The sequence below is a fragment of the Lactuca virosa genome, chromosome 2, assembly GCF_052849685.1.
Source record: "Lactuca virosa cultivar CGN04683 chromosome 2, Lactuca_virosa_CGN04683_v6, whole genome shotgun sequence".
NCBI lineage: Eukaryota > Viridiplantae > Streptophyta > Magnoliopsida > Asterales > Asteraceae > Lactuca > Lactuca virosa.
Window position 1 is genome coordinate 145672962 of NC_136427.1, and position 22553 is coordinate 145695514.

General features: G+C 42.3%; 1 protein-coding gene and 1 pseudogene across 1 annotated transcript; both read left to right on the forward strand.

Moving 5' to 3' along the window:
- The first annotated feature begins 18717 nt into the window (after positions 1–18717).
- On the forward strand, positions 18718–20518 carry LOC145159559 (crocetin glucosyltransferase, chloroplastic pseudogene; annotated as a pseudogene).
- Positions 20519–21502: 984 nt separating this feature from the next.
- Positions 21503–22063, forward strand: LOC145157830 (uncharacterized). The gene has a single exon (XM_079076816.1). The coding sequence runs from the start codon at positions 21503–21505 to the stop codon at positions 22061–22063; it is 561 nt and encodes a 186-aa protein (XP_078932942.1).
- Positions 22064–22553: the final 490 nt, after the last annotated feature.

Here is a 22553-nt window from a genome sequence, read left to right on the forward strand (position 1 = left end):
ATATTTGTCCTTGTTTATGAATGTTGTGAAAATGTTACACAAAAAGTTTAACAATTTTTCATGATGATTTATGATTTTCCATGATTTTATGAATATTCAAGGGATTTAATGGTGAAAAATAGCTAGACATATCAAATATTCATGAAAATTTAACTTGAAGTCGTCATTAATTTAAGTTAAAACTGAAATATATAGTTTGAGAAATTTTAGACCTGTTTTGGTTGGATTTTTAATATTTAACCTTTAAAGCACCCATAAAATATTAAAATTACACTACAATTCACATTGCAAAAATGGAATTTTCCACTTAAATTTGTTTTATCAGACAAATTGATTCATAGAAATCTGAGTTTTTCATAAAATCATTTGTAACTTATACAGAACATAATTTTGAAACAATATTGGCATAATTTTATTGTAGAAATTAAGTATACTAGTATCAGATTTTCGAGTAATGACTCACTAGTGTGTACTACTATCATACGGTTTCGGTGTAGTATGATTGGAACACTAATTCAAGTCACATGTAACACCGTCTCGGTTCATTATGAGTATTCACAACCCCTTTTTACTGTTTTTATGTTTTGTGTTGGAAAGTGTGCTACTATTTTATGAACTTGATGAACTTTGTTGTGTGGACTTGCTGAACTTTGTTTTATGAACTTGCTTAACTATGTTCTATAAACTTGCTGAACTTTGCTTTATGAACTTGTTGAACTTGGAATCATGCTATTTTATGAAATCTATGTTATGAAGTTTGTATGTTAAGTCCCCGAGAACTTAATTACAACCTATTAACTCATATTCATGCCGACATTCATATGGATATCGCTATTTGGGGTAGACAAACCTCACTCGCTGAGAGCCGTGAGTGCATATTTACGCCAACACACATCATGAGAACCATAGACATGATGGAATGAGGCAGAGCACTAATTAGGCTTGGCTGTGAACGGAATGTGTTAGCATTCATCATTTTCCTGAATTGAAATTGTAACATCCGGATTCCCAGGTATCTTATTTTATGTACTTTTATTGAGTATTAGAGAGGGACTCGGCGAGTAGACGCTTAAACTCGCCGAGTAGGAACGACGTTTGCTGACTGTATTAAATGAATGACCTCGGCGAGTCCATGTGTGGACTCGACGAGTCCGCGCTGTTAAGTGAAACCCTAATCCTCGGTGCCTGAGCCCTATTTAAAGGCCTTTATGGCCTCAATTTGCGGCCAATGCACCCCAGAGGAACCCTAGAGAGAGCAGTAAGAGAGTTGAGAGCAAAAGGAGGCTATTTCTTCATCTTTTTGTGTGGTTTGGCTTGAAGGAAGATAGGAGCACACATCTAGAACGTGAAGGGGACTGGATCTGAGCTAACCATCTTGTGGTATCATCTTTGGAGGTATAAACCTTTCCCATTTCGTGTTATATTGATGGATTTCTTGCTTTTAGGGTTTTTACCCTCATTTTATGGAAGATCTAGAGAGTATGAGGTCCACTTTGGGATTATGACATCAGATCTGGACCCATAGAGGTCCAGAGAACCTTTCCCACTCTGCTTTATGCTGATTCATGGAGGATTGGAGACTAGGTTGCCATTTCTAGTGTTATTTCTCCATTTGAGGCTTGATATGGGATGCATGCACGTAAAGGTTGCACCTTTACGTGACTTTTGAGTGTTAGAAGGATGGATCTACTGTTTGGTGAAGCAGATCTGACCTCAAGAGATCTTTTGAGGGTTTTCATGGGAGGAACTCGCCGAGTCCATAAGGGACTCGACGAGTCGAGTCGGGTTGCCCCGCGACTCGCGACCTGTGACGACCCATGGAGCACCGGGTTGACCAGCGAGTCCAGGGAGGACCAGGGACGAAGAGTTCAGGCATGTACTCGTCGAGTCACTCTAGTGCACTCGGCGAGTCCGGTCAATGTTGACCGTTGACTTTTGTTGACTTTTAGGGTTTAGTCAGTGGTTGGACTTATGAGCCATTAGAGGGGCAGATTGGTCTTTTGCCCTTCTTAGAGAACTTATAGAGAGGGGTTGACCTAGCCTTTAGAATTTGTATTAATTAGAATAATTATTTATGTGATTAGGCGAAGGCTAGCGCAGTAATTCAGAGTTCGAGACTTACCGAGTCACCCGAGGTGAGTCTTCTCACTATACTTTACCTTGAGTGGTAATAGAGCTTTGTGATAGAGTATCTTGTATGTTATGTATGTGAGGTGTTGCACTGCATTATTTCTATGTGATATATGTTGTGTGTATTCCAGAGTTACAGAGTTAGAACCGGAAGGTTCACAGAGTTAGGACCAGAGGGTCCACAGAGTTAGGACCGGAGGGTCCACAGAGTTATTGCCTCGAGTGGCTAATATGTGTTACATGTGGTATTTTGGGGAACTCACTAAGCATTTATGCTTACAGTGTTGTGTTATGTGTTTCAGGTACCAGTGAGGATCGCGGGAAGGCGCCGACATGATCAGTACACACATGAGGAGCTTTTTATACTTGTGATCTTGGGATATGTTTTCTTGAGTGGTATGTGATACAATGATATTTTTATAATATTGCAAATGAAATTATGTTTTTAAAATGTGAAAAATTGTTTGAAAAATTTGGGTGTTACAAGTTGGTATCAGAGCCTTGGTTTGAGGGATTCGGATGCACCGTCGAGCGCATTTGAACTCAAACTGAGGATTTGAGGAAAAAATTTTCAAAATAGAACAATTTTTTCTAAAAAGAGTAAAAAGATTTGAAACGAGCAGAGCAGAGCAGTGTGTACGATCAGCCAGCGCCCGAACGGTGATTTCCCGAAATACCCTTACATTATGAGTTATGAGATATTATGTAATATGCTATGCATGCTAGAGTAGGCTAAGTACTCATATTAGGACTAGAGTGGCCTGATTTGTGATGCCTTAGCCTAGGGAGATTTCTACTGCTATGTGATGCTTGAGAGCGAGTAGGTAGCAGTGAGGAGCTGATTAGAGGTCTGCCGGAGGGTAGCCTATGACAGTGAGATATAGAGTACTTGTGATCTGGGATCCAAGGAGGAGGACTTAGGGTGAATACTGATGCGGTGTGGACGGTAGTATAGGGCCCGTACTACTGAAGACACCTGAGTAGTGCGCACTCTAAGTAAGAATCCTTTGGGTACCAGGGAACAAGTAGGGTTGAGTTATCGAGTGCGAGTATACTCGAGCGAGTCTCTGATTTCTTTCGTGTTGTATTTCAGAGGCATCATGGTTGGGACGCGCCATCACCCAGGAGGCAGTGGTACCAGTGGTACCAGTGATGAGGAGATCTGTAGGTTGATTCATGAGGAGGTGGCTGTGGCCATTCGAGCTTAGATACCAGAGATGTTCGGGTCTATCAAGACCATGTTGATCGAGACTTTTGATGAGCGGTACGCCGCTCTTACTGATGCAGCTGTTGCTGCGGCCACCGCAGCCGTTGCTGCTGCCAGTCCGCAGGGGGTGACTCGTTGCTGTACCGAGAGTTCAGCAACACGAAGCCACCAGAGTTTGATGGGACGCAGGACCCGATCGCTGCGATGAGATGTATTTCTGACATTGAGGGATGCTTCTATACGTGTTCTTGTCCGGAGCATCTGAGAGTTCGGTTCGCGCTGAACCAGCTTCGCTTGGGAGTGAAGGACAGGTGGAAGTTTGTGGCAGCGCACTACACACCTGCAGAGTTTGCCGCGGTGACCTGGGAGAGGTTCACCACTATGTTTCGTGATGAGTACGTTCCCCCGGTGGAAAGGGAACGTTTGGCCCAGGAGTTCTTGACCCTCAAGCAGGGTACCGAGTCTGTTACAGTGATCACCTGGATGTTCCATGAGAGGGCGATGTTCTGCCCTGAGCACATGTCTTCCGAGCAGGCACGCATGAGCCGGTATTTGAGTATTTTGAGGAGAGACATCTGTGAGTTCGTGGCGAACTCGTCGTACCGGACATTTTCCAAGCTTCAGGAAAATGCCCGGAAGAGGGAGATTGAGCTCGAGACTCAGGCCAGGGAGGAGGCGGAGTCTCAAGGGAGGGATCGGCGACCGGCACAGTCCCAGCCGGCAGCCAAGCGGGCCAAGCCCGCCGATTCGAGATCAGGGAACCAGAAGGGCCGCACTTGTGCCAAGTGCGGCAAGGGTCATGAGGGGGTTTGCAGAGCAGGGTCTTGCTACAAATGTGGCAAGGAGGGGCACATGGCCAAGGATTGCCCCAAGGGGTTTGCAGTCTGTTTTCACTGCAACCAGACCGGACACCGGAAGGCAGAGTGTCCGCAGTTATGAGGGTTAGCCCAGGAAGCATCACAGGGATCTGCTCCTGTTGCCGTTCGAGCTATAGAGATTCGGCCAGCGAAGGTCGAGGCACCGAAGGCTCGCGGGAGAGCCTTCCAGTTGACAGCGGAGGAGGTCTGCGCAGCGCCCGATGTCGTGGCTGGTATGTATTCTTTCATTTATTTATGTTGAACTTGAGATGTTATGCTTAAATTATGATATGCGTAGGTACTTTTCTTGTGAGTTCTGTACCTGCTTTGGTGTTATTTGACTCGGGTGCGAGTCGGTCTTTTGTGTCGCTAGCGTTTAGTCAGCACATCAGTACCCCGCGGGAGGCGTTGAGTCGACCTCTACGAGTTTCCATAGCTGACGAGCGAACAGTGTATGCTACGGATGTGATTCGGGGATGTGTACTCGAAATCTACGGTGTTGAGTTTCCGATTGATCTGGTCCCGATAGCGATGGGGGACGTATGTGTCATAGTGGGCATGGATTGGTTGAGCCGATTTGGGGCTGTCATAGACTGCGAGCGACAGTTGGTGACGATACGAGACCCCAGTGGGGGAGTACTTACGGTGTATGGAGAGGGTACTCGAAGTGGGTCAGCGTTCTGTTCGGCTGCCAGAGCGAGATAGAGTTTACAGCAGGGCTGCAACGGGTTTGTAGCCTATGTGATGGACACACGAGTGGTCGCTGGGAGGCCAAGTTTGATTGATGATGTTCCGATTGTGCGCGAGTTCCCGCATGTTTTTCCCGAGGAGTTGCCGGGTGTGCCTCCCGAGAGGCAGGTGGAGTTCCGCATCGATTTGGTTCCGGGAGCAGCGCCTATCGCCAAGGCGCCTTATCGCCTTGCGCCGCCAGAGATGCAGGAGTTATCCTCGCAGCTTCAGGAGCTGCTGGGGAAGGGGTTTATTAGACCGAGTAGTTCCCCTTGGGGAGCGCCGATCCTTTTTGTCAAGAAAAAGGATGGTTCACACCGGATGTGCATTGATTACCGGGAGTTGAACAAGCTAACGGTCAAGAACCGTTACCCATTACCGAGGATCGACGATTTGTTCGATCAGTTGCAGGGAGCGTCTTGGTTCTCCAAGATTGATCTGAGGTCTGGATATCATCAGATGAGAGTGCGTGATGAGGACATCCAGAAGACGGCGTTCAGGACTCGTTATGGGCATTACGAGTTCGTGGTGATGCCTTTCGGGCTCACCAATGCACCGGCAGCGTTCATGGATCTCATGAACAGGGTGTGTAGACCGATGTTGGATCGTTCGGTGATCGTGTTCATCGACGATATACTGGTCTATTCGAGATCTAGAGAGCAGCATGAGGAGCATCTGAGAGAGATTCTCGGGGTTTTGAGATCGGAGAGGCTGTACGCCAAATTCTCCAAGTGTGATTTCTGGTTGCGAGAGGTCCAGTTCTTGGGACATCTCGTCAACCAGGACGGGATTTTGGTCGACCCAGCCAAGATTGAGGCGGTTATGAGTTGGGAGGTTCCGAGATCTCCCACTGAGATCAGGAGTTTTCTGGGATTGGCCGGCTACTATCAGAGATTTATCAGAGATTTCTCCAAGATTGCCGTGCCTCTCACCAGGTTGACCCGAAAGGGTGTTGCTTTTTCATGGGTCCAGAGCAGCAGACCTCGTCTGAGACACTTCGCCAGAAGTTATGCGAAGCCCCTGTGTTAGCCCTCCCAGAAGGGATAGAGGATTTTGTGGTGTATTGTGACGCATCGATATTGGGGTTGGGTGCGGTGCTTATGCAGAGAGGGCATGTGATAGCGTATGCATCGAGGCAGCTGAAGCCTCATGAGACGAGATATCCCACCCACGATCTGGAGTTGGGGGCACTGGTGTTCGCCCTCAAGATCTGGCGTCACTATTTGTATGGGGTTCGGTGTACCATATACACGGACCACAAGAGCTTGAAGTATTTGATGGATCAGCCCAATCTGAATATGCGTCAGAGGAGATGGTTGGACGTGGTAAAGGATTACGATTGCGAGATCCTGTACCACCCGGGCAAAGCTAATGTTGTAGCTGATGCGCTGAGCCGTAGGGCGGAGAGTGCCCCGATTCGAGACACTTGTATGAGATTGACAGTGATGACCCCGGTGTTGGACACCATTCGGGAGTCCCAGGCAGAGGCCGTGATACCGGAGAACCGCAAGAGGGAGCGGGTGATCGGGCAGGTGTCCGAGTTTGTTACCGATAGTCGAGGGCTGATGACCTTTCAAGGTCGGATTTAGGTGCCGTATGCAGGCGGGGCACGTACCATTCTGATGGAGGAGGCGCATAAATCGAGGTTCTCGATCCATCCCGGGGCCACGAAGATGTATTTGGACCTGAAGAGAGATTATTGGTGGCCCTGTATGAAGAGGGATGTCACGTGGTTTGTTGAGAGGTGCTTGACCTGTCGCAAGGTTAAGGCCGAGCACCAGCGTCCGCATGGCAAGTTGCAGCCGCTTGAGGTTCCCCAGTGGAAGTGGGAACAGATTTCCATGGACTTCATCACCAAATTTCCGAGGACCGCGAGGGGTGTCGATGCAATTTGGGTGATCATCGACCGGCTGACAAAGAGCGCGCATTTTCTTGCGATCAGTGAGAGCTCTTCTACGGAGAGACTGGCAGAGTTGTATGTGAGGGAGGTGGTATCGCGTCATGGAGTACCGATCTCGATTGTGTCCGACCGAGATGTACGTTTTACTTCCAGGTTCTGGAAGAAGTTCCACGAGGAGTTAGGCACGAGGCTGCATTTCAGTACCGCTTACCACCCCCAGACAGATGGACAGAGTGAGCGGACGATTCAGACGCTAGAGGACATGCTCCGAGCATGTGTGTTGGACTTCGGGGGAAGTTGGGACACGTATCTGCCATTGGCTGAGTTTTCTTATAACAACAGCCATCATTCGAGTATTGGCATGCCTCCCTTCGAGTTGTTATATGGGAGGAGATGCCAGAATCCCATTTGCTGGGGAGAGGTAGGGCAGCGCGTGATGGGTAGCACTGAGATAGTGCTTCGTACGACAGAACAAATACAGCAGGTTAGACAGAGGTTATTGACGGCTCATAGTCGTCAGAAGAATTACGCGGATAGGCGACGATCCGAGCTTGAGTTCCAGGTGGGAGATTTCGTACTCCTGAAGGTCTCTCCTTGGAAAGGAGTGATTCGATTCACGAAGAGGGGCAACTTGGGGCCCCGGTACATCGGTCCGTTCAGGGTGACCGCTAGGGTGGGCAAGGTAGCATATCGGCTGGAGCTACCTGTGGAGTTGAGCCAGATTCATAATACCTTCCACGCGTCCCAGTTGAGGAAGTGTATAGCCGACGAGTCGGCGGTGGTGTCATTAGAGGATATTCAGTTCGATGCGAGCCTGAATTATGCTGAGAGGCCGATTGCGATCTGGGATCGGAAGATCAAGGTTCTGAGGAACAAGGAAGTGCCCCTGGTGCAGGTCCAGTGGCAACATCGGAAAGGGTCTGAGCTGACCTGGGAGCCGGAGTTGGAGATGCGGGAGCAGCATCCAGAGTTGTTCGATGAGCAGGACTTCGAGGCCGAAGTCTGATTCTAGTGGGGGAGAATTGTAACATCCGGATTCCCAGGTATCTTATTTTATGTATTTTTATTGAGTATTAGAGAGGGACTCGGCGAGTAGACACTTAAACTCGCCGAGTAGGAACGACGTTTGATGACTGTATTAAATGAATGGACTCGGCGAGTCCATGCGTGGACTCGGTGAGTCCGCGCTGTTAAGTGAAACCCTAATCCTCGGGGCATGAGCCCTATTTAAAGGCCTTTATGGCCTCCATTTGCGGCCAATGCACCCCAGAGGAACCCTAGAGAGAGCAGTAAGAGAGTTGAGAGCAAAAGGAGGCTATTTCTTCATCTTTTTGTGTGGTTTGGCTTGAAGGAAGATAGGAGCACACATCTAGAACGTGAAGGGGAATGGATCTGAGCTAATCATCTTGTGGTATCATCTTTGGAGGTATAAACCTTTCCTATTTCGTGTTATATTGATGGATTTCTTGCTTTTAGGGTTTTTACCCTCATTTTATGGAAGATCTAGAGAGTATGGGGTCCACTTTGGGATTATGACATCAGATCTGGACCCATAGAGGTCCAGAGAACCTTTCCCACTCTGCTTTATGCTGATTCATGGAGGATTGGAGACTAGGTTGCCATTTCTAGTGTTATTTCTCCATTTGAGGCTTGATATGGGATGCATGCACGTAAAGGTTGCACCTTTACGTGAATTTTGAGTGTTAGAAGGATGGATCTACTGTTTGGTGAAGCAGATCTGACCTCAAGAGATCTTTTGAGGGTTTTCATGGGAGGAACTCGCCGAGTCCATAAGGGACTCGACGAGTCGAGTCGGGTTGCCCCGCGACTCGCGACCTGTGACGACCCATGGAGCACCGGGTTGACCAGCGTGTCCAGGGAGGACCAGGGACGAAGAGTTCAGGCATGTACTCGCCGAGTCACTCTAGTGCACTCGGCGAGTCCGGTCAATGTTAACCGTTGACTTTTGTTGACTTTTAGGGTTTAGTCAGTGGTTGGACTTATGAGCCATTAGAGGGGCAGATTGGTCTTTTGCCCTTCTTAGAGAACTTATAGAGAGGGGTTGACCTAGCCTTTAGAAGTTGTATTAATTAGAGTAATTATTTATGTGATTAGGCGAAGGCTAGCACAGTAATTCAAAGTTCGAGATTTACCCAGTCACCCGAGGTGAGTCTTCTCACTATACTTTACCTTGAGTGGTAATAGAGCTATGTAATAGAGTATCTTGTATGTTATGTATGTGAGGTGTTGCACTGCATTATTTCTATGTGATATATGCTGTGTGTATTCCAGAGTTACAGGGTTAGAACCGGAAGGTTCACAGAGTTAGGACCAGAGGGTCCACAGAGTTAGGACCGGAGGGTCCACAGAGTTATAGCCTCGAGTGGCTAATATGTGTTACATGTGGTATTTTGGGGAACTCACTAAGCATTTATGCTTATAGTGTTGTGTTATGTGTTTCAGGTACCAGTGAGGATCGCGGGAAGGCGCCGGCATGATCAATACACACATGAGGAGCTTTTTATACTTGTGATCTTGGGATATGTTTTCTTGAGTGTTATGTGATACAATGAGATTTTTATAATATTGCGAATGAAATTATGTTTTTAAAATGTGAAAAATTGTTTGAAAAATTTGGGTGTTACAGAAATTTTATATGAACAATTTTTTTTTTCTAAAATAGTTTACTCTTATAAACTTGTGAAATCACCAACTATTTCTATAGTTGAGCCTCATAGGGAGACCTCTGACTAGTTCTCCGGTGACCAAATTGTTGATGTACCTGAAGTTGAGATGAGCTAGCTTGCGGTGCCATAGCCAGCTGACTTCGGATACGGCTTTGGAGAGGAAACACAATTGCGGTCTGCCTATGATCAGAGAGACATCCAGAGGATACATGGTACCTTCGGATCGAGATTTGATCAAACATGTGTTCCTATCACTTGTCATTACATAGCAAAATTGATCATCAAATTCAACTCGATGGCCTGCCTTACATAGTTGGCCAACACTGAGATTGTGTTTAAGGCTTTCTACATAAGCTACCTTCGAAAATTGGCTTTCTACTCGATGGCCTGCCTTACATAGTTGGCCAACACTCGATGGCCTGCCTTACATAGTTGGCCAACTCGGATGATCCCATTCGCATTGTTGCCGAATGTAACATTTCCACCGTTGCAAATTGGCCTGAAATCCCGAAGGTATTCTAACTTTACTGTCATGTGCAAGGAGCAGGCACTGTCAATTAACCATTCTTCTTCTTGTTCCTCCCTGCACAAAGCCTGAGAATTACACGGTTAATTTAGGCATCCAAACTAGTTTGGAGCCTGGGGCAATTGGTGAATTTCTGAATGATGCATGGACCGAGGTTGCAGGGACGGGTTTCTTGTCAACTTTCAATCCTAGTCCTGGATGTGTGTGCAATTTTGGAGTGTTGTGTATTTTTGAAAGATTACGAGGTTTCTGACTCCGACAAGATTTGACATAGGATGAGTCCTGTTGACAACTGCACTGACATGTACAAGAAGAGATTTTGTCTTTTGTTCTGACACCATGCTTGGTCAGCGGTCTAAAGGATGAATTGGACTTATGACCTGTCCGAGGTTGGTAAAATCTGACATGAGTGTTGTTGGGTTTTGAAAAAGTTTGTTTTTGAAAAGGTTTAGCATGTGTAGATCTTTGAGTCCTTTTTGGTGGATTTGGTAGAATAGCCTTCCACTTGTTAAAACTTTGATGTGACTTTAAAAGTGTTGGAGTGGGTAAGATACCCTTCCATTTTGGATCATTTGTGGAATAGACCTGAAAAGCATTGTTTCGAAAAGACTTTACACTCCTTTGGCTTGTGTCAGATGAAATAGGAATGACTTTTGGAGCTGGACATTCCTTTTTGTATGTTTTCTTGACGGGAGAGTTTTTCGAAAATTAGTGTGAGAAAACAAATTTTTCTGGACTCTTGGACTTTGGAAATCTGACATGCTTCTTATTTTTCGAAAAAATTTGTCTATTTGTGCCTCGGGATCTAGTTTCCTCTTTGAAAGCCTTTTTTGCTAAAGTTTTTGGGGAACCGCAGTCTTTGATGTTCAACTGCGGTTTCCTGGAATTCTTAGAAAAATTTTGAAAACGTGGGCTTGAGTCATCCGAACTTGACGATTCAGGGGTTTGTGAACATTGACCTACTTCAAAGTTCTCTATGGGTAATTCATGATGAATTGGCTGAAGAGTTACAGTTCCTTTTACTGAGGACTGCGGTAGTGATGATTTGACTACTGCAGAGTAAGTTTGAGTTGGGGCTTCAGTGGGACTTTTGTGGGACTTTTGACTACAGTGTGAGACATTGAGGTCTGAGGGCAAAGATGGAAAGTCTTTCGAGACTTCGGGGCCCTCTATGACAATTTCTTCATCAACTACAGATGAGGTTTGAGAATTTGGGTAAATGGTGCCACAGATAGGAATTTGATCACTTGTGTGACCCGAAACCTCAGGCACAATTTCCTCAATGACACAATTATTGCTTAGATTATGGAGTCTACCGAAGTGAGTTTTGATGTCTTCGGGAAAGGTCTTGTCATTGACTGGGAAATGAAATTCTCGGTCTGGAGGGACATACAGTCTGTCTTTGTTGAACCGGGGTGAGGAATCCATTGCGGTAGGATATCCATTTGACCAACCCCAATTGTGTGTATTGTCCACGGTTCCATTATTTACCAAATTTTCAATAGCTTCACTTTCATTGAACAATTTTTCGATTAAAAGATTTAAGCGTACAATTTCACTCTGAGCTAAATCACTCTGGTTCAAATCTATCTCTAATTGTGTTTCACTCAACATTCTTGCATCTTTTTCTAACTCTAAGTCCTTTTCTAACATAGCCATTTTGAGTCTTTTGTTATCCAGTCGTCCTCTCACGTGGAACATCTCTTGGGACGCAATGTTCTTCTCATCTAAGGCTTTGTTATAGTCTGTAAGGACGGCAGCACAAGTGTCATTAAGATCATCTATGTAGGGTTGACAGTCATGCATGCTATAGTTTAGAGTTTGGATCATGAGTTTTACCTGTTCGACGATGCTTAGAGTTCCATCATTTGCCATGTAACAGTAGTTCTTTTCCAGCTTTGTAGACCCATCATCATCTGTAGTTGCCAGCATGCAAATTTTTCCTTTTCCTTTGACACTGCTGATGGCTTCATCTTCATCTCCGGATGACCAAACTTGATGGTCTCTTTTGACATGGGCTACGTATGCCCTAGCCTTTTCCTTATCTTCCAACTCTTGAGCCATTCTAAGGTAGAATGCTCTGTATTTTACTACGTTGGCCTTACAATCTCTTGCAAAATGATTATCTTTGTTGCATTTGTGGCAAATCACAACATCAGTCTTCTCATCCGAGGGAGTACCGGAGTCAGTGGTTTGAGTATACTGCGGTACCTCCTTTGGTTGAGTATTTTGAGATTGCGGTGGTGGATGAGAACTTTTAGGATAACGAGAATGATTATTCTGTGGGTTGAAGTTACGGTTGAATGGAGGTTTATTGAACTGCTGATTCTTGCGAAAGGAAGAAGGTGGTAGTCGATTGAACTGTTGGCTAACTAGAGTAATAGCCTTCTGAAATTCTTCTTCATCATCATACTCTGAATCAGCTTCGTATGATTGCGGTGGAGTGTCATACGAGGGAGAGTAAGATTGATTATGTGGAGCTTGTGCTATGAGAGCAAGTGGTCCTCCGAAGTCAACACTGTCTTTGAGTACGGTGGATTCTTGTGCTTGCAATTCTCCACAGAGCTTGTATAGTGACAAAGAGTGAATTTTTCTATCGCATTGGACTATCATCTTAGCCGTAGTCCAGTGTCTTCCTAAACCATTAAGAAACTGTAGATTTGTTTCATGGTTACTGCGGATGGTGCCCGCATTGGATAATTTAGTGACTATCAGGTTGAACCTTTTGAAGGAGTCTTCCAAACTTTCGCCAGTGTGAGCTTTGAAGTTGTTGAACTCATTGAGTGCGGTTGTAAGCTTCTTGTCTTGTGCTTGTTCTGAGCCTTCGTACAAATTCTTGAGAACTTCCCAGATCTCTTTTGCTGATTTGCAATTTATGATAATATTGAAGTTGTCAGGAGCAACTCCACAAGAAATTTTATAAAAAGCAACAACATCATTTTCCATTTTATCGAGATCATCCTTGGTGGGACGGTTCATGACTGGTTGACCTCCTCCTAGTCTGGTTGTAGCGCCGTCAGTTTGAACTGGTGTAAGAACTGGGACATGTGGTCCTTCTTCTACGGATCACCATACGTCTCTACCAAGTCTTCTTAAGTATCTTTCCATTCTTTGTGACCAGTGATGATATTCATTTGCTACCAGTATTGGGGCTCTATTAGAACCACCAACACTGTTGGAAACATTCAGAGATAACGATTGTGCCATAATTTTTTTTTGAAGTTTTTTTTAAGAAATGAGCTTCAGTGGTATAGAAGGCCCTTTGAAAATCAGAGTTCCTTTTTTCAAAAAGCAACCACTATGGCTCTGATACCAATTGTTGAGAGAAAAACTTTGAGACACACTTGAACAAACGTTAGAACAAGTATATTGCAGAATAGTTAATCTCGAAGGATCTAAAAGCTCAACAATAATATAAATAAGTTAGAGTTAGATAGTTAGAGAGTTAGTTGCGGAATAGAAATGAAATAGAAATGACAACAATTATTATATCAAGTATACACATAAGTTGATTCATAACAAGGAATGCATTCAAACCAAGTCAATAAGGAAGATCAAACTTAGTGATTAAGTCACAAAAGACTTGCTCCGAAGAGAGGTTATAATCAATTATATTCTAGTAAGATTTGAGAGTAAGAAGAGATGCGTGATAGAGAGATAGAAAAGATATCTTCTTAGTTGTTTTTGATAAGAACGAATGAGCTCTATTTATAGAGACTCAAGGGATACACTAGATTACATCTCTAAGAGTAGCCATGCAAGGCATACCGGACAATAGAGTGTATTACAGAAATTAGAAAAAGTAAAGTAATCTAGTAAAAGTGACTGCGGTAGAGGATGACTCCGGATGCGGTTGCTGATGAGGGAGCTTGACTGCGGTAGCATATTGGTTGCGGTAGCTGAAGTTCAAGAGGGTCACTTTTCATGATTCAACACACTGTTTACTATTATTTTTGATTTTATTGTTATTAAACTCAAATAAATAACAACATCTCGTTTTGAGTTGTAAAAACCACATCAACTATTTTTCATAGCTTCTAGAGATTATATAAGCTTTACAGAAAATTTGTGAGATTTTTCCATAACTGTTTACTATTTTTCCACTATATAATGTTTATTCAAAGGAGTAATTGAGGAAAAATAGCTAAACATATCCAAAATTCATAAAGATTTACCAGGACACTTTTCGGATTTCTTAGTATTAAACACACAGAAATTATACAAATCTGTTTCTACTGTTCAAAAATGACTTTTAATATTTTTCCTTGTTTATGAATGTTGTGAAAATGTTACACAAAAAGTTTAAGAATTTTTCATGATGATTTACGATTTTCCATGATTTTATGAATATTCAAGGGATTTAATGGTGAAAAATAGCTAGACATATCAAATATTCATGAAAATTTAACTTGAAGTCGTCATTAATTTAAGTTAAAACTGAAATATATAGTTTGAGAAATTTTAGACCTGTTTTGGTTGGATTTTTAATATTTAACCCTTGAAGCACCCCTAAAATATTAAAATTACATTACAATTCACATTGCAAAAATGGAATTTTCCACTTAAATTTGTTTTATCAGAAAAATTGATTCATAGAAATCTGAGTTTTTCATAAAATCATTTGTAACTTATACAGAACATAATTTTGAAACAATATTGGCATAATTTTATTGTAGAAATTAAGTATACTAGTATCAGATTTTCGACTAATGACTCACTAGTGTGTACTACTATCATACGGCTTCGGTGTAGTATGATTGGAACACTAATTCAAGTCACCTCTAACACCGTCTCGATTCATTATGAGTATTCACAACCCCTTTTTACTGTTTTTATGTTTTGTGTTGGAAAGCGTGCTACTATTTTATGAACTTGATGAACTTTGTTGTGTGGACTTGCTGAACTTTGTTTTATGAACTTGCTTAACTATGTTCTATAAACTTGCTGAACTTTGTTTTATGAACTTGTTGAACTTGGAATGATGCTATTTTATGAAATCTATGTTATGAAGTTTGTATGTCAAGTCCCGGAGAACTTAATTACAACCTATTAACTCGTATTCACGCCGACATTCATATGGATATCGCTATTTGGGGTAGACAAACCTCGCTCGCTGAGAGCCGTGAGTGCATATTTACGCCAACACACATCATGAGAACCATAGACATGATGGAATGAGGCAGATCACTAATTAGGCTTGGCTGTGAACGGAATATGTTAGCATTCATCATTTTCCTGAATTGACATTTTATATGAACAATTTTTTTTTTCTAAAATAGTTTACTCTTATAAACCTGTGAAATCACCAACTATTTCTATAGTTGAGCCTCATTTTGCATGCTTTTCAAGGAATGTTCAGTGAGCCATTTAAAGACGCCACCATAACTTATGTTTGTTGTTTATGATTTTTACTAAACAATGTTGTATGGAACCGAATGTGTTTTGTTTTGAATGTGATGTAAAATTCAAACGCTCGATGATTATAGTTGGTGTTCCTTTTACCTTGTGTTATGAGACCTTAGCCTGTCACTCTTCATATTTCCGCTTTAATGGGGTGTGACATATTTAAAAAGAATTGTGGGTGTCGAGGACAAAACACACTTCTTAAAAGATGTTTGGTGTGGAAACACGACTTTTAAAGAGATTTTTTTGCCAACTTATATGCAGTTGAAACAAACAAAGATTGTTTAGTTATGGAGAGAGTTGTTGCTGGGGATGTTTCATATTCTCAAAGGTGCTAGAATTGGGCTAGACAGTTGCGAAGAGGGATAGAATCGTCTTAATTTTTTGTTCTTGATAAGTTTGATAGTTTAAATTTTGTAGGAAGCTTTGACATATGGAAGTGGGCTGGTGCTTTTGGCATCCCTTTCTCGGTGAAGGTTGTCAAAAAAAGTGATTTTAGATTCAAAGGTTATCAATTTTTTTAGTATAACTGGATTAATTGGATCCCTTTAAACGTCAACTGTTTTATGTGGCGGTTGTTTAAAAATAGAATTCCAACGTTTGGAAACTTATTGAAGAGGGGAATTGTTGTGACTTCGAGCTTATGCCCTTTTTGTAATGCTACTGATAAAGACCTCGATCATATTTTCTTTTCTTGTGTTGTAGTGGAGTTGTGGATATGATTGTTAGATTGGTCTTTTATCCTTTCCTTACATCCTAGTTGTTGTTCGGAGTTAATTGGGATGGTGAACTGGAGTATAGGTGGGGTAAAAATGAAGAAATTGAGGCTCTATCTTGTGTACAGAAAGTTATGGGTTATTTAGAAGGCTCGAAATTCTAGTATTTTCAAGAATGATCGGTGAACAATTATGACTTTAGCATACAACATTAGTGTGTTAACATTTAATTGGATCAACAATAGATCAAAACTTAGTAGACTTGATTGGTATAATTGGTATGTCTCATATTTTGAACAATTTTCTGTAATCACTAGATCTCCTCGCTCTGGCTCTTTTTGTTTAATGTTATTGCTCGTTGTTTAAAAAATATACAAATGTAACAGGAATCAACATCGAACCACTCGTTTAAATAAATGTAACATGAATCAAACTCGAACTACTCATTTAAATAAAAACAAGACGCCTTTACATCTCATCCATGGTCAAAGAAAACAAATAAGAAAACTCTACTATGTAAAGTATATTTTGATAAAGCCTTGACACGGTGGATTGAGACTATCTTGACTCCATTCTCTCTAAAATGACTTACGACTATAAGTTGAGAAGATGGATTAAGGGGTGCATGCGGGCATCTAGAGATTCAGTGATCGTGAATGGTTCCCCGACCGACGAGTTTGACATTAGGGTGTTCATCAAAGAGACACGCTGTCTTCATTTCTGTTTATCTTAGCCATGGGAAGGGATGAATGATGTGATGAAAACGACGAGAGAGAAAGGTATCTTTGATGGCGTACAACTTCCCAATAATGGGTCGATGATTTCACATCTCTTCTACGCAGATGATGCTTTATTTATTGGTGAATGGTCTAAAAGGAATATTAGGAACTTAGCTCGGATACTTCAATGCTTTTATGGTTCTTCTGGACATAAACTCAATTTTCACATGTCCAAAGTTTTCGGTATTGGAGCTACCTCATTGGAAACAACCATCTGGGCCTATATTCTCGGTTGTGAGCCCTCTTATCTCCCCTTCAAATACTTACGTTTCTTGGTTGGTGCGAATATGAACATCAAGAGAAATTTTAAACCAATCATCAAGAGATTCTAAGCAAACTATCAGATTGGAAGGCCAAAAACTTGTATTTTTTAGGGCGTCAAACACTGATTCGGTCGTTGTTAGGCAATCTCCCTACTTACTATTTTTCACTTTTTGTTGCACCTGTACGTGTGAGTTTTCAATTGGAAAAGCTAAGACGAAAATTTCTATGGGGAAGTACGGAAGACAATAAGAATATCAGCTGGGTATCATGGAGTAAGATAACTACAACTAAGGAGGATGGAGGTGTTGGGGTGAGTTTGATAGGTGATCTCAATATTGCTCTCATATAAGTGGTGGTGGAGAGTAAAGGTGGAGAAAAACTCGTTGTGGAACAAATTAGTCACAAACAGACACAACTTGGATTCTAGACCAGCATATAATCTGTCTAATAATACAATATTGGGTGTATGGAACAATATAGCCAGAGTCAAGGGCGAGTTGGTCAAACGTGACATTCCAATGAGTGCAATCAATAGAAGAACAATCAACTCTAGAGAAGAAACTTTATTTTGGAGAGACGATTGGCTAGGCAGCAAACCGTTGAAACTTACAGTTACCAAGCTTTGTCTTTTGGAATCGCAAAAGAAATGCGAGATCAATGATCGAATCTACAATGGAGGATTCTCTTGGTCTTGGTCACGTCAACCGCATCCACAACAAGTCAACCAGCTTATAAAAACTCTTGGGTCCATATGTCTAAACTCAAACAGAGTCTCATGGGCTTGTGGTTTAGCAACAAATGGTTGCTTCTCTATTGATGTGTGTAAGCGTTGGCTGAAATCAACACTGAGTGGGTCGGGTAATTGCTCCTTTATTCGGCTAGAAGAAATGTTTATAAAGGTGTCATGCTTTGTTTGATTTGTTGTTCAAAATCGTATCCCTCCGTCTTGGTTCTCAAACATCGTGAAATTAATGTAGCTTCGGTGACTTGTGGGGAATGTAACATGGAAGAGGAATCTGCTGATCACCTTCTATGTGAGTGTTCTTTGGCTAGAGTTATTTGGGAGCGGATTTTTAGATAGTGCGGTATATTAGTGCCTCATTTTGATAAAACAAGTGATGTGTTGGAGTTTGCTGCAGCCTGAGAAAACTGCCCAAAGAAGCAAAAGATTTTGGTGGGTGTTTGTTACAAAACGATTTGGAATTATGGAAAGCGAAAAGAAAAAAAAAAAAACTTTCGATCAAACTCGGATTACTCCTACAGTTGGGAACATTATCAAGTCAAGGTGCTCATTTGGTTCAAACATAGAAACAATGGGGGTGCTTATAATTGGGTATAGATCGATGTAAAAGTTTATCATGTAATAGGCTTCTTTTTCTTTGTGGAGGGGGTGTGTCCCGTGATGTTTGGTTTTGTCTCTCTTATTCTCTACATATATAGTTGCTTGCTAGGTGGTGCTTCTTCTTTTCCCTAATAAAATTTGCTGGCCCTAAAAAAAAGATAAATATACTATTAACTTTTAACACAAGAAACTTATATTAAATGCATCAATTAATTTTGGTTCCCCAATTATCGTGAGGCCACTGCGATCGCAGCATACTTAGCCACCCTAATGGGTCGGGCCTAAACGTTATCCAGTTGACTATATGATCTATGTTAGACATTGTCGTGTGCTTTCTGACCACCAAAACGATCACCCGAAATGACAAGCCAACGGAAAATCCTTATTGTCGCCTACTCAGGGCAAGGCCACGTCAACCCAGCCATCCGGTTCGCCACCCGGTTAATCAAGATGGGTGTCGCTGTCACCGTTTGCACCAGTGAATCCGTCGTACGCCGCATCGACAAAGAAACCATCCCTCACGGCCTAACCTTTGCTCCATTTTCCGACGGCCACGACGGTGGCAAACAACCGACAACCCCCCTGGAACAGTTCGTCTCTGATTTTGCTACATACGGTGCTTCTGCAGTCGCAGAAAGCATCAGCTCCGCCGCAGCTGCTGGTCAACTGTTTAACCACTTGGTCTACACAACCGTCATCCCCTGGGCGGCGCGTGTTGCTGATGCCCATGGTGTCAAAGCGAGTCTTCTCTGGTGTCAACCGGCCGCTGTCTTGGATAGTTACTACTATTATTTCAATGGATATCAAGAACTGATATCCAGTAACGGAAACAACCTGACTTTTCCGATCAACTTTCCTGGAATGCCACCGTTAACCATCGGTGATTTACCGTCGTTCCTTTTAACCACAAACCCAAAGGAACACGAGTTTCTTATACCACTTATGAAAGATCATGTTGATGTCCTCAAACTAGGTAAAAGAATACTTGTTAATAGTTTTAATGAGCTAGAAGTCCAATCCCTCGGAGCAATCAAGCAAATTGAGTACCTTCCGATTGGACCCCTAATCCCTTCGGAGTTCTTGAACGGAGAAGACTCATCGGACAATTCCTTGGGGGAGGATTTCTTCGACAAAAAAGAGGATGAGTATATCCAATGGTTAAACACAAAACCCAAATCGTCTGTCGTGTATGTTTCATTTGGAACAATAGCGAGTTTTTCTATGGATCAAATGGAGGAGATGGCTATCGGGTTGCTGGAGAGCCGGCGACCATTTTTATGGGTGATAAGAGATAGTGAGCAAGCGGGAAGATTGAGCAAGATAGAGGAACTGAAAAAACATGGGATGATCGTGGGTTGGTGTTCTCAGGCGGTGGTGTTGAGCCACCAAGCAATTGGGTGTTTTGTAATGCATTGTGGGTGGAATTCGACGGCGGAGACGTTGGTGGCTGGTGTTCCTGCGGTGGTGTTTCCACAGTGGTCCGATCAGCCGACCAACGCCAAGTTGCTGGAAGATGTGTGGAAAACGGGGGTTAGGGTGAGGAGGAGGGAGAGAGATGGAGTGGTGGAAGGGAAGGAGATTGAGAGGTGTGTGAAAATGGTGATGGGAGATGATGATATAAAGAAAAATGCAGTGAAATGGAGAGAGTTGGCAAGAGAAGCTCTCAACAATGGCGGATCATCCACCATCAACCTCCTAGCTTTCTTGGACGAGGTTTGAAATTCGAAATTAGGAAAACCTGTTTTAATTGGATAAAGGTATGTAATTGTGTAATAGTTTTATAAAAAAAAATCATTATGTATGTTGAAGTAATCGCAACTTATTGATAACAAAGAATATGTCAGATTATAGTCCATATGTAACGATGTTTGTGTTTTTAAAGTTGTTACACTTAATAAATTAGCCTACATTAGACACCCTCGTGTTTATTGCCGGCATTTATAGTGTATTATGGAGGGAAAATGACTTTATTTTATAACCATTCTTGTGGCCATTGTATAACAATTACCAAATTTGTAAATAGTGCTCCTTTTTATTCATCTTCTCCCGACTCATGCTTCTCCCAGCCTCTCCTCTTCCGCCACCTCTGTTTTGACACCATGTTCTAATTTGGCCACTTGCTCCCATATGTGTTCTCTTCACCTTCTACCCCTTTCCCTTTGGCCACCAGCTACTATTAATCATGCATCACCATCTCCCTCCATGCCTCTCTAAAAATTAGTTTCTTACTCTTCCCGTAAATAATCGATGTTTTATTCTTCCTCGTTTCAGTTAATAGCCTTAATTTGAAGTTGCCTAATCTTAATTACTGTTGCTACGAAGTTCCATCATTCCTTTCCCCATCAGAAATGCTTTCCTAGGCAAAAAAGATTCATCTCTTATTTTTTGTTTAACGATTTTGTACGATTCAACGGTTAAGTTTTGCTTCGTTAGTTTTATGATATTTGGTTTAATTGTTGTTCGGGCGGTTCATTTGTAGTGCATCCATAATGCATTAAACTTTATAGAGTCAATTGATTGCCACATTATTTTTCTATATTCCTTACAATTCATTCAATTTTCTCCTACAATATTAAACTTTACAAATTTCAAGACAGGATTATAAAAGCTAATTTATAGTATATAATGATGAATTGAAAAACCTTTCAAGACAGGATTATAAAAGCTAATTTATAGTATATAATGATGAATTGAAAAACCTTCTTTTTTTTAAAGGGAATCATTATTTACTTTCCCAGCAAATTTTCTTATTCCTCAATTCAAATCCTTATTATTATCTATCCTAATAGTTTCCTATTTTCTCTAGGTTTGTTTTTCAACTTGTATATATACCCTTTGAGGTATCAATTTTATTTTAACAAGAAATATAGAAACCAAATTCCGATTTCTATATGGTATCATAGCGGGATACACAACTAAGATCCTGCTAATCAATTATACAATCAAACCCTCCTAATCGATCATGAGAGGACAGACTCCTGGCGACTCTTCTTCCAACGCAAACCCATCATCAGATCCCGGCTCGCCCTTCTACATTCATCCCACTGACTACCCTCGACAGATCCATGTCAATGAAATTCTCAGTGACAGCAACTATGTCGACTGGTCAAGAGAAATGAATGAATTTCTCTTGGCAAAGAACAAATTAGGTTTCGTTGATGGATCTATCGCTAAACTAACACAAGACGGCTTGGAGCTCAAAGCATGGGAACGTTGTGATGCTCTAATACGAGGATGGATGACGGCTGCAATGCAGAAAGATATACGCAACAACGTCAAATTCGCCAACACATCTCAAGAAGTTTGGGAAGATCTTGAAGAACGTCTCGGAAAAGAAAGTGCATCTCACGCTTATGAATTGAAGTGGGCACAAATGATTTTGAGACAAGATAATGCTTTCGTATCAACTTATTTCACTAAGTTGAGAGCCATCTGGGACGAAATGCAAATTGTTTTGCCAATTCCAAGGTGCACTTGCGGAGAGTGTACTTGTGACCTTGGAAAACGAATCATTGGTTCATGAGAAAAAGAACGCGTTTACAAGTTCCTTATGGGACTCGATGAGATCTTTGGGACTGTTAAAACCCAAATCCTAAGCACCAAACCGATGCCAAGCCTTGGAACTACGTACCACCTAGTTGCAGAAGACGAACAACAACGAACCATCCCAGCGTCGAGAAGAACAACAGCCGACGTTGCAGCCTATCAGGTGCGAAATCAAATGCCGGAGAAAATAAATCAAGAAAAACGAGTTAACTCTCGTGAAGGCTCCAAATGCAAGCACTGTGGAAAGAATGGACACATTATAGATGGATGCTTCGAGAAGATCGGATACCCAGATTAGTGGGATTCTCACTAGCGAAAGCAGCCACGGGATCAACGAAAAACATCCAAACCAAAACCAAGGGCAAAAAATGTTGAAGTCGAGTCTAGTCCTATACTTGGGCCCAACTTTGAACAATACTCAAGACTAATCAAACAACTAATTGGACCCTCAACAAAAACAAAAGTCA

Excerpts from the sequence above, each read along its gene's own strand:
- LOC145157830 (XM_079076816.1), top strand. The coding sequence starts at position 21,503 with ATGAGAGGACAGACTCCTGGCGACTCTTCTTCCAACGCAAACCCATCA.